The sequence below is a fragment of the Passer montanus genome, unplaced genomic scaffold (genome assembly GCF_014805655.1).
Source record: "Passer montanus isolate IOZ18808 unplaced genomic scaffold, ASM1480565v1 scaffold10, whole genome shotgun sequence".
NCBI classification, from domain to species: domain Eukaryota; kingdom Metazoa; phylum Chordata; class Aves; order Passeriformes; family Passeridae; genus Passer; species Passer montanus.
In genome coordinates, this window is record NW_024356505.1 from 124,464 (window position 1) to 137,749 (window position 13,286).

The 13,286-nt window shown below is 40.5% G+C and overlaps 1 protein-coding gene across 6 annotated transcripts in view; it reads right to left on the bottom strand.

The window, feature by feature from the left end:
• LOC120503149 (myosin VIIA and Rab interacting protein) overlaps positions 1–13,286 on the bottom strand; it is a 208,808-nt gene that overhangs the window by 37,469 nt on the left and 158,053 nt on the right. For all 6 annotated transcript variants that reach the window (XM_039711375.1, XM_039711357.1, XM_039711349.1 and 3 more), the window contains exon 8: positions 12,238–12,387. In XM_039711375.1, coding sequence (XP_039567309.1) covers positions 12,238–12,387 — 150 coding nt within the window. The remainder of the gene's footprint in view (positions 1–12,237; positions 12,388–13,286) is intronic.

Consider the following 13,286-nt stretch of genomic DNA (forward strand, 5'->3'; position numbering starts at 1 on the left):
CATTTCTGATGCTATGCAAAGAGGCAGGAAATTGTTTATACTACCATGGACCAGATGGAGAGAAATAACTAAGGTGAAGTTGTTGGGAATGTGCTTGGTGAGGACTGATATCAAACTGCTTTGACTCAAGTTAGCCAGAAAGGGATCCCATTGTGGTGAGACAAGATGATCTATTGTTGGCTCAACAGGCCATCTGGTGTAACAATTTGTAGCAGTTAAAAATTGAAAAAAAAGCAAACAAACAGCCTGTTCCCCAGAAACAGATATGCAACTCAACTGATTTCAATGCAGAATTCTGTTTGCTAGGACATACATACAAAACACCCAATTTAACACCTATACATAACACCCAATATGCTGAGCAGTTTTATTCCATCTTAGTAATGAACTCAACTTAGCCTACGATTGCACTTCTGTTTAGTTCTAGGAGGGTCACATTTCAAGGGATAATAAGATAAAATATTATTGTATTTGTTAATCAGCCTGACTGCTACTGAGAGGGAAGGGACCTGCCTTTGGTTCCACATAAACAGATCAGACATTTTACTTTTGACCTAGGCACAGAAAAGTCAGTCAGTTACAGAAGACACATTTAAATTTGGCCTGTTTTAAAAAGCTTTGAGTCCTGGAAGTGTCCTGCTGATTTCAGTAGAACTGACACTTGCATATCAAATCACAGATGTAGTTGTAGAAACAAGGCTTTCAGAGCTCAAGGCAAGTTGCCTTCCCAGCAGAGTCAGCAGAAGACTCTATATGCCAGGTTTTCAAGTGGCTCAGCTGCTTTGCACAGGCCAAGTTGGTACTCTCAAATCTTTGTACATTTTTAGTGATGTTCAAATTACAAATAATTAACTTAATCTGTTACTCTCAAAAGGGCCAGTCTTTGCCTGTATCAGAGGTCTGCTTTGCACTGGTGCAGGTGAGGTAAAGGAGAACTTGACTTTCAGCTGTTTTCAAGTCCCTTAAATGCCCAGGACAGTATAAGCATTGCTGGGATATTGCTGGGAGTCCTGCTGGCTCGAAAGCTACACTTATACACCTTCTGGCTGCACCTCCTCTCATCTCAAATGCTGCTCTGTGGGACCCATGTACCACGCCAGAAGATTTAATTAACTACAAATCTTCCTGTATCCTTGGCTCAGTAGTGAAAGGAAACTCAATTAAGCACAAGGGTTTAGTTTGGCTTCTGAGTTGATGAAGAAAAGCCAAAATTATTGCACTAGATATTTTTATATTTTCTATAACTACAACTTTGTTAATCTTGTCCATACAAAGACACAGGTTCTAATATGATGCATTGGAGTGTTTCCTTTCAAATTTAGTGATATAAACTACTCATAACAAGTTTGAAGTAATTTTACTATAGGGAATTTTTCACTTTTCCAAGTCAGCCATATTCAAGTGTGTATTTAGTCTGTTCCAAAACTTGAACCAGATCTTTCACTGATCAAGATAATCTGAATCCTTCTTAACCATGAAAAAGTAATAAAATAAAATAATTTAATGCAATGCATACAGGTACATAAATTGTTTCACTATAGGGAATGAACTTTGATTTCATCCTGGCAGGATATGTGGACAATATAAACAATTCTGCCACAAATTTGTCATCTGAACTGTGCTGAGTTTTAATTGTGCTGTGGTTCACTTTACCTCATTGTAAAGCTAGAACTACCAAACTTGCCATGCTTTCAATAAATTAGGTCTGATGTCTGTTGCATCTTTTGAAATCTTTGTGTTAAAATTGTTATATACTGGAAGCAGCAAATTGTTGTGGCTGTCCATGAATATTCTCTCAGGGCACACTCTTCTTCCATGTACATACAGCAAACATGAAAGATAAGAGATGCTGAAGACCCAGAAGAAGGAATAGCCTACACTTCTTTTAGTAGTATCTATTTTTTCTCTTATTACTCAAAGAACTGGATCTTTAAGAAGAAGAATACTAGGAAGAACTTAAGTAGTCTGTAAAAGGATAACTGAGACTCTGATAACAAAAGCTATCTTTAAAGTTTGACAGCTTTCCTGTTTTGTTTAAATGGCAGCTTGTGTGCCTTCTCAACATTTCATAAACATCACAATAAAGTGATGCCATGGCAGTGATGGCAGCATCTGCTCTTTGCTCTCAACTCACCTAAGACCTGTCAGCAGCTTAACCCTGACAAGGCAGAACTTGGCAGGAGCTGCAAAACCTCCTGAAGGAGCTGGACACTCCTGCCCCCAGGCTGATGCTTTGGCAGCAAATCTGTGGCCAGCAGTGGCTGAGCAATTTCAAGCCAGCTCAGGTGCATCCACACTATAGGGCAGATAAGCTTTCAGAAGGACAAGGAGAGATACAACAGCTTGAAGGATTTAAAAAGGAGAAGATGAACAGCCTGAAGGATGAAAGGAACTGAAAAACAAGGAAGCACAGAAAAGAAAGTGGACACAGTCCCATGTGGTGTAGTAGCCTAGGATGTGAAATAAGCTCAAACAAACAAGCTTATCTAGCAAAAAGCCAATTTTTTAAAGTTGTGTGCTAAAACTTTTGAGTCAGATCAGAGGGACACTGCTCTCCACAGTTTGCAAGGTTTCTGTGGAGCAGGAAACTGGTGTTATGCAGGAACTACTGCTAAGAAATTTTCCCAGGAAATCCAGTTAAAATACAGCAAGGGGTAAGGCTTGTGGTGCCTCCAAAGCTTAGCTTGAGGCCATCCTCATTATTTTTCTACACTTTGTGTGACTTTTTGATAAAATCTGTCTTGGACTGCTCTGCTAGATGTACTACCTCTTCTCACTGAGGATGGTTCAATGTCACAGAAGGCTCAAAGAGAGAAAAGTAATGGCATGATAAAATAGCTTGGCTGCAGCCCTACATTTAGGCCCTGAAAAAGGAAAACGCTGTTGAACTTGCACTCTTCACGACTACATTTGCAGGTTTCTGTAGTTCTTGCATCTGGAGAGACTGAAATGATCAAGAAGTATCAATGTTCTAATAAGCTCCAATTCAGAAGAATTTATTAAAGTAAAGGATTAGGTTATTTCTTGTTCTGAAATTTCGTTTTAGGTATGGCTGGAGGGAGAGATAATAGACTTGTGTTTTACTCAGAGAAGCAGGAGTGGAAAGAAAGCATAAACATTCATCTCTGAGCAGTTCAAATCACTGGTAGCACTGATAATGACACTAAAAGGAGTGTCAGTAGCCAAGCTTGGTGTAGGAACAGGACAGAGGCACATCCTGGCATGAGAACAAACCAATCTAAACTGACTGCATTTTTCAGAGCACAAAAGTAAATGTTTGTGTACAAGTTTATCTCCAATCAATTAGCAGCCCAACTCATGACTCTATCTGAAATGCAAATAACCTCAAGACCTCCTTTTGTTGTTTTTGCAAATCAAGAGCAAACTAGAAAGTTAGTTATTTGGAGTGAGGCAACACAGCAAAAGCCCTCATCCTGGCTGGCACACTTACACATCAACTTAAACTCAGCCAGCACCACTAACTCCCCAGCCCTAGAGCTGCAGCATGGGCAACGTCCTCCTTCCCTGTGGGCTGACTTCACTGCTGCACTGACCTGTGCAGGCAGCAGAAGCACACATTACTGTGCTGCATCAGTGCCTCTCTTCTTCACAGAGGTAACAGCTCATCTGTAGAGCCACAGGGGATGTCTTTCCCTTGGGGACATTTGTATGGGTAGCAAAACACTGAAAATAAGAGAACAGGCTTGAGAAGCCTGCCTGAGGGCTGATGCTCCCTGTGGTTTCCCTGTGAATGGATGCACAGAGGTACTGGAGGTAAGGCTGGCTACCCTGACAGGCTCTTGGATTGGTTTGCTTTGGACCAACTGATTTTTACTGACCAAATGAAGGAACCATGTCCCTCAAGCTTTATCAACTGCCTACATGCTTGGACTGCATCAAGGTCTCAGGGCAGCAGAACCCAAAGTATCAAAAAAATATACAGGAGTCTAGCTATAATTTTCAAAAGAAGGCAGGAATGTTGGAACTTTGGTTTTGGTTTATAAAGACGTGAGATGTCAAGAAAGGTGCTAAAGATACTTGGTGTATTTCCTACCTAGAAGTTCTGCTTCCTCAGCAAACAAAAACCCCAACCCATCCGCCAAGTGCTATTTTAGGTGTGTTTATGTGTTATAAATGACAAGGCTGCCCTGTACGTTTGCAGTCGGACACTGCTGGTTTCTGCAGCAAATTGGTGCATCAGCAGATGGCACTGCAGCCCCGCAGATCATCTGATCATTTGCTGTGCTCTGCACACACCCCACAGAGGCAGGTGCTGCATGCTGGAGGGCTGGGCAGTGCAGCACAGCTCACGAAATACAACTGGGGTACTGACATGCATTTCTAGACACTTGAGTTAGATGAGTTCCCCCCAAATCCTGCCTAGTAGCACCTTCTGTGATGTGTTTGTTTCAATTAAAGACACATTACTGTCCTGTTTTTTTTTTTAATCCCTCTTCATGGATTTCTGTTGTACATTTTTTAATATCTGGATAGAGAGAACTCAGCCTTCATTTTTCACTGAAGGAGAGCTAAAAGGAATCATATTATTAATTGATGGCCTTCAATAAAAATTTTTTTGAAAAAGACGAAGTGGTTTCTGAAGATTAAAGAAGGAAGGAGTGAATAAAAAGTCATCCCACCTTCCATTACTTAATAAATACAAATATTCCATTGTCTATCAGTAACAATTTACAAGCTCACTCTTCTGAACACTGAATAAATAAAAGCAAAACAAATAACCAAAAGCAAGAACAACTTTATAAACCGTTATAAAGAATATTGAGTCTAATGTTGATAATCTACAGATTCTTTACCTTGAACATTCTTTACCTTGCCTTGTATCTATGCATATTGTTTAGAAAGACAACATGAAGATTTCGCAATAAGAGATGAAAAAGTTTGGGTTTTCACCAAAAGATGAAAAAGAGTTCCTCTTTCTCCTAAAGAAAATCCAAAATGGTAATTCAAAATACGTCCCAAAAGTATCTGATGGGACTTTACAACTGGATCATGCATGTTTTGCCTCCACTTCCCTCCTATTTCACCCTGCTTCCACCCTTGCATTATGCTTCAGTCTGGTATAAATAGTGAAAGAGTAATTTATTCTGCAATTATTTGGAATAGATCAAGGACTCTCCCAGGTCCAGGAGGGACTGGGAACCCTGGGTGCCATAGGGCAGCTGCAGGGTCCCCACAGCAGGAGCTCTTGCAGGCAAAGGGACCTCAACACTCATGCTGAGGGCAGGTACCTCTGGATTTGGGCAGACCCTGAATCCTGTGCTGGGCAAGCTCTGACCTGAGTGGCAGCTGCTAAATTGGGCTTTGAGGACTACCTTGTTTATTCAGGCAATCAACTTAGAACTGACACATAAACCCAGATGACTTAAATGCAACCTTATTGATCCCCTCTCCTCCCTTGCAAATTCTGCAGTTATGCCTGCCAGTAGTGCAGCAAATCCCCTTCTCAGCTGTGCTCTGTGAATATAATCAATGCACAGACAGAACCAGTAGGTCTGGTAGCAAATACAGTAGCAATCCCTAAGCATTAACAGCTTATGCATCCTTTGGTAAGAAAACTCCCACACCAGGAAGGAGACAGTAGGAGCTTGCAAATGATGCCACTCTGCCACAGCCTATTTATCCTGGAAGTGATTTTTGCTCTGCTCAAATGTATGCAGTCCAGACATCTAGCAGTGGGAGTGAAATACCAAGGGTTTAGAGCATCTGTTCCTTAGTTAATCTTGTATGTGGCAAAGGATCTGTTCACAACCTTCTAAAAAAGGGCAAGAACAGGCAGATGAATAGATTTTCACAGTCAATTGAAAGAAAATTCCCTCCTAACAGCCCCTTGTGGATATCCCAGCCATCAGGGCAAACCCTTGAACAGCAGGCTGGGAGAAAGCAAAGATGACTGGTCCCTCTCCTGCAAAAACCTTAGAACATATGTCCTTCAAGGGTCTGCCAAGCTGGCTTTTTGTTCACTAGTGACAGACATATCCTGGCTGCAATTGATTGTTTCCATCCTTCTACTGGCCTCTTAGACATCTGATTACCTTAAAAGCAGTGTTTCCTTCAAAAGACTACAAAAATAATGATTAACTTATCAGGAATGGGTCTGTCAGCAGGATGAATGCACAGCTGTGCAGTAATATGTAGAGCCATATTTGGGTGCACATTTATTTTGGTTCAGTTTGGATTAGCTGACCTTGATTAACGAGATGGAGAGGAGAGTTGTAAGGGAGTGAGACAAGAGGTTATTCCTCAACAAACCCACTGCTGGTGGGCATGCCAGTAGCTCTACACCATTACCACCTATAGTGTAAAAAAAAGGAAAAAAAAAAAGCTGGCCCCACATGTGAAAGTGCTACTGCTTTGTTTGCAAGGAAAGCTAATAATAATGGATATTTCATATTGATCTCAGAATATGAGTATAAACATCCCTTTATTGTACTTCTGAGGTTAACAATTTAGGGAAGTGCTAGGAGCATAAAATACCATAGTTTGATCGATGTAATGAATGTATGTGAGCAGGTCTATAGAAGTTTGTGGAACAGACGCTGATATACCAATGCAACAGTAATCCATGCAATACCTTTACAAGGTACGCTTATGCATTTAGCCATTACTGCTCCTCACATGTTCACCCAGAGCCCATTCTTTTTCCCTCCTCCCTCACTTTGAATGCTATATGTTATGTCCTGAAAAAACCTAAACAAGTGATACTAAGAACAAACAGGGAAGACACTTCCCTGTCTGAGAGCTCAGTTACTATCCTGTGGTGAAGGATTGCCATTTTACTTGCAGAAGAGAAAGAGGAACAGCAAAAGCCAGATCCCTGGTTCTGGTGTAGGACAGGATGATTTTGCTTTGCTACTAGCACACCTCTCTGGAAGAGTGCTTGTATATAAGAGGGTAGGGGGAGGAGGTGAGTTGGCACCCATGTTTCAGGTCTAACTGCAGCCTTACACATAAACACACCTTTTTTCAAGTGAATACTCTTCATTAAACACATTATTCTTTTTTTATCCATCTCTATGTGTCTCAGTTTCTGGCGCAACCTTTCATGTCCTGTTCTGACCCTCATTTACAAAGCTGCTCTCAGCACAGCACTCGCTCATCAGAGAGAATCACTGTATGTCCTACTCAAACACCAGACAAAGCCTTAAGTGTTCTGTGTTTATTTACTTCTTCCTCTGGCAATATACACCCTGATTTAATCTAAAAATAAAGTAAGGTTTGTCAGGCAGCCCAGCTCCGAGCATCACAGGTTTTAAGTTAGACCTGCAAATTCTGCAAAACCCAGGAATGTATTACAATAGCATCTTTAAAACAAAATAAAGCTGAAAGAACAACATATGAGCTTAATTATGTGGAAAATTACATTATACAATTACCACCCTTCTCTGTCCTTTCTCCTATTCCCTTCATGCCTTAAAACCTATCTTGGTTGGCTGACAGTAAGCACAATACAGCTGAATGTAGGTCTCGATCACATACCTAGCATCCAAAACTGTCTTGGAAGTTGTCAAGTGCATAGATAGTACTGTGAAACCAAAAATCAGTAATCTTATGCTAGAGATACATCTCAAAAAGAATTAAAAACTTAAGCTACACAAACAACTTTAAAAGGACAATCCTAGTGTTTAGCCTTGCACTGATTATTTAGTGACGTGAGCCTTAAAATCTGGCACTAGTTGCTGAGTCAGAATCACAGACTAGTTGTATCCTATCCTTCTGCAGCACTGGAAGGAGGGAAATCAACCAGATTATTATGGACAGAGCCCTCTTAATCTGAAATCCAGATTGTTTTTGCAGTGAGATTACAATGTTACAGTGCTACCTGTGGAGTCAGCAGATGCCAGTATTATCTGTAACCGGGAAAGTATTTAGAAAAAGTTGCATCTTCAAATAATAAATATTAATGAAAAAGACACATTATTTTCAGAACACCAAAAGCTTTTCCATCTCAAAATGCACTGTTCTTTCCCATTCTGTGCAAAGAAGATGGTACTGCAGTTGGCTTCTTTCAAATGAAACAATACAGCAAATAACCCATTGGGATCCAGCTGATGGGCTTCTGGACAAATGCACACCTGCCTCACTGGAAGCAGGTCCCAGCAACACACACCATGCAACCTTCTGATGCCAGCTCCTACATAAAAGTTAAAAGCTCCATCTTCCCTCTGACATGACACATTTATTTATTAGATAGAAATATGATGTTTCTGATGCAGTCATTGACAGGCAGGAACTGCTGTCAGCTGGTACCTACAGTGCTATGCCTCACTGATCTGAAATCGCTCTCCCACTGGGCTGCACGACTGCTAAACAGGGTTCCTCCTCAAAAAGGTGTCCTTCAAGCACTTCTGTTTGAGACAAACCTTAAAAGGTACAGAGCACCTTCAAAACCTCCAGGGATTTCCAAAGCAGTGCTAAACCTCAAACTTGTGGAACCTTCCTTTTCTTTGAAACAAATCGAATGGAGGAAAAAAAAAAAAAGAGGAAATATAAACAACTTGCAGTACACTGTGGACCTTAAAATTAGCTTAACCAGTATATTTCTGCTTCCCCTGAGATGCATCATAATGTGTATCTAATGAAATCCTCCTTTTCCCTATATCCCTAGCTGTTTTATATACTATAAATTATGGATGAGCTTCTGTTTATATATGCAATCTTTATGCTGTAAAATAAAGACCACTAATACAGCACTTTAAACACACTAGGGTGCCTTCACTCCATCAATGTTTAAATAGGATACAATTTGCTAACTGGTCCTTTGCTCCCTGGCTGGCAGTGATGTATGGCAGGCGAACTGGACTGAGAGAACAGAGAAGCATCCACCCATTGCTCTGCACTCCTCCTATCCCAACACTGCACAGCCTTTGCTTACTGGTAATGAGAAACAGATGGTGCCATCCATCTCTTTTTATGAGATGAGGAAATAAAATATTCAGTCCTGTTTCACTATTTTTAGCCTGGGTGAAGTTTCTCAAAGAATTCTAAGAGCGGAAAAAAAAGGAGAAGAGACTGTCTATAGCTACTAGCACACCATACTACTGCAGTTAAACAATCAATACTATGATTTGGAAGGGGGAAGTGAGGCACTTTAACTTATTTAATCACTTTTTCAAAGCAAGTGGTTTTGGATGAGCAGGGCTTCCAGAGACCACTGGAAGTTTCTGGCTGCTATGGATGAGCTATACACAAACAGTTGTGACAAAAAGAAAATTGCTTAGCAGGTGAAACCACAAGGTGATATCTGGGTTTATTACAGCATCCCTGACTCTGTAAGAAGTGACTTTGGTAATAAAAAGCAATGTAACAAGAAACATGGGTTTCTAAAGGCCACTGTTTCAGCATGTAATTGTCCTGTATTTTATATTATTAGTTTCATTGCGCTAGCAAAAGCACATGTATTATCTTCTGCACAGAAGACAAAAAAAATTCCTCTAAGACAAATTTTCAGTTTTAAATTATGAAATTCTGACTGCCTTAAGATTTGCTATCCTTACCTCCCTTTCCCCTGCACGCCTGTCTTTCTGTTAATAATGCTTCTTCTTTCCTTTGATTTAATCTGTCCTCCTAATTTGCTAGCCTGTACACCAAAGAAATACTTGAACAGGTTAAATTATGAAATTCTGACTGCCTTAAGATTTGCTCTCCTTACCTCCCTTTCCCCTGCACGCCTGTCTTTCTGTTAAGAATGTTTCTTCTTTCTTTTGATTTAATCTGTCCTGCCTTTGCTAATTTGCTAGCCTGTATACCAAAGAAATACTTGAACAGAGGAAGTTCTAGTTAAATAACCTTTATTGGGAAACAGGTTCATGTACCTAACTCTGACACAGTAATAGTTTCCTTGGATAGCTTTGATAGAAAAAAAAAAAAAAAGAAAACTTGTTTTTCTACCTCCTTCCCTTTGGATTGTGGTGGCCACTGTGTCTGTCCACAAAAATCTTGGTTACACTAGAACACCTGTGCTAATAAATCTGTTGCAGCAGACCCCTTGTTAGCTGTGGTGTGTACTAATATTAAAGGGTTTTTATCATTACAGGCAGATCCCTGCCTAAACTAAGCCATCACATACAGATCAACATTAGGATGCACATACAGAAATCAAGAGTTTGGGGTTTTTTGTCAGCTTAATGTCATCAATTAGGAACTAAGAAAACTTCACTTATTGTAGTGGAATCCAAGAAGATTTGCTGTTACAGACTTGTACTCAAGAGTTCCTGTTACTCTCTGCCTGCTTCTGTAGAAGCTAGGTTTTGTTATGGAAAGAAAAAAAAAAATTCAATTTATTTGTCAGAAAAGATAACTTTGTCACACAATTATACAGAAGAGAAAGTGATGTGGTTTAGTCCTGCAAATCTACTGACAGATGCATGCTTCCCATTTGTCTTAAATGAAAACAAAGTGCAATGGAAAGCAAGCTCAGAAAAGGAATTTGAGTTGTTTCAGCACTGTTGATGAGAATCAAGCAGGCTGTAAGTGCTCTACATTCACTCTACACAAATTGCCTTTCAGTAGACTTTCCAGTGACTTTAATTGTGGTCTCTAACAGCCTAACAGAAGTGCAACTATCTCAGCTATGGGAATGACAGGAGCTATTCTTCCTTTAGAAGGGTGTCTGGTCATACTAATAAAAATCTCCTCTATTCAGAGAAGAGCAAAAATAAACATATACACACTTCAAAGAAGAAAAGAATAAGATAACAAAACACTAGCAAAGCAAAAGGCAGAAACTAAATTTATGGGAGAAATGAAACAAGTCACAGCAGATGGCCAAATTCATTCGCGTTCCTTAAAACACTCTGGGAAGACAGAACAAATGGTGAAAAATGTGGCAAAAGACTGAGTACAAAGAGGTAGAGTGTCCTTATAAAACACTGTACACATCTGGATCTCTAGTACTGACTGATGGCTACAGAGGTTTTGAAGTTGTTTGTACCTCAAAGTGACATTTCTGCTTCTCCAGTGTTTTTCACAAAGACTACTATTACTCAAACCAATAAGCCTCCCTCTGGCAAAAAATCAGGAGGAAATTGTTACTTCAGAAGAGAATTTCAAAATGTGTTGAGTTCAAAGTTAACTTTCCAAATGCAGAACAGGCTTCTGGTATAATGACTGAGGATGTGAACAGCCTATTTCTCTGAGTCCTGTCCTTAAGAAAGAAAACTTATTTGAGTCAGACACAAAATTAACACTCTCTTTCCTGGCTGTTATATTCCACAAACAACTTGCCCAGGAGTGACAGAGCAAAGCATTTAAATCATGCTCAGCCTAACTTCTGATCACTTATTAACAGTGGGACATTACAGGCAGTACTCTTTCATTTTGCAAATATGCAAGTCTGTATCTCAGCAACTCTGGCCCACAGTCAATATTCTGGCATAAATCTGTTCTCACTGGGAGGGTAAGTGAGCAAACTTAGCTGGGAACTAGGACATGGCCCACGTTCAGTTCTGGTTGCTCTGCTTAGTGGGGGTGAGGTGGTTACTGGAACAGCAGCAGGACACTTGGGAGCAGCAGGTTAAACCACAGTGTCAAAATGCACTGAAACTAAGTCATCTGTCACTGTCTTCCCTCTCTGATTGTCAAAGTGCTTGTCCAAGCCTACAGCTTATTTTCACTGTTTTTTACTTGCTGCTCTTTAAAAACTGTTACTAATGCAGCTTGTCAGATTTTCTTCAGCTTTATAGCAAGAGATAAAGACATTGTGCTGAGAAATAAGTGGAAGGAGGAAACACTCTTTAGTGTAAGACATAAATGGTGCTCTGCAGCTGAGTTTCCTTTTTTGCTGCTGGTGGTGGCTGTTTTCTGTAAGATGGCAAAGGAGAAAAAGAAACATTACAGAAACCTAACTTTAAACTTTATACAAAAGAAAACACAACACTCGGCGAAGACTTACATAAAAGTTAAGTGAGCAGAAAAACTGTTTTGAGGAATAAACACTGAAGCATTGAGTCCTGTTAGCATTCAAATCAAGCAGTGAGACTGCTCATATCACAAACTTAGTCCTCCCCAGCACAGTCACCAAAACAACACAATGTCTGTGATCTACCTCCATGGCCCATGGGATGTTAGGAGAGTGTGCAACTGAGTGACAGCTTGTCCAGACACAGAATTAATGCTTGTTCTCTGCAAGTCTCTATGTAACCATTCCATTGCAGTCCAAGACTGCAATCTTCTGGCTTTGTGCAGCAGAAAGCATGGATAGCTGTGCAGTGCACTCACCCACAAGGTGTAGGAGCCCCTGCGGCTCCCAGGGAACGTCAGCATGCTCTGGTCCGAGACAGCGCCGGACGCCAGGCCGCTGCTCCGCGACGGCGGCCATTCCACGTCGGCCTCGGCCTGCTCGGGTTTGCTCTTCTGCTTCTTTATTATCTGCAGGGTAGGGGAGAAATGGAATGGGAGGGGACAGAAAAATGCTGCTGGGGAAATACTGTCTGAGCCATAAGGGGAAGATCTAAATGAACCTCATCTTAAAGCTAGCTCCCCAGGAAAAACATTTGACTTTCCCTTTGCCCTAGCTCAGCTCATGCAATTACTTCTCATCTGAAGTCCTACTGCTTGCAAGCACATAAGCAGCGATGCAATATATAACAGTGCCTGTAGGAATACCAGAGGTGAATTACATAAACATAGAAACCTGTTGCTACAGTAACACTTTAGCAGCATCTAATGTCAAGTATTTTCTCAGACAAGACTTTTTGCCAAGAAACATAAGATACTAGATATGAGGTGAATTTCAAAGGCTCCCATGACATGCAGACACATTCTAGTGAAAACGAAGAGGTCTAAGGTCTCTAGACACTATTTTTATTTTTGAAAATCGACACCATCTTAAGACAGAGAGAGCTTGTGTCTCCCTACACTGACAGATTATATCCTGCTACACTTCATTTCCACAACTGAAATGTAAGATATCTACAGAACATTATTCTATGGCATAAAAAATCTTGTTAGGCAGCTCTTGAACAAAACAGTAGCAATTCAAGCTTGGCTGAAAGAGGCTCTGGACTATGAAACACCTGATAAACAGACTTACTTGGTAGTCTAATGTCACCCATAAAAAAGAAGGCAGTTTATTTTCCAGTGAGCTGCTTCTCTTCTGGCTTTTCTTGATAGCCTTATAAAGAGCATGTTCCTCTTCTGGTGTGTGATCCATACACTGTTAAATGCCACAGCCTATATAAAGATGTGGCACCTAGCTTCACAGGGAAGGAGACTAACTTAGCAGAGTGGTTACTTTACTGATCACAGGACCTTAACAGTGCTCTGTT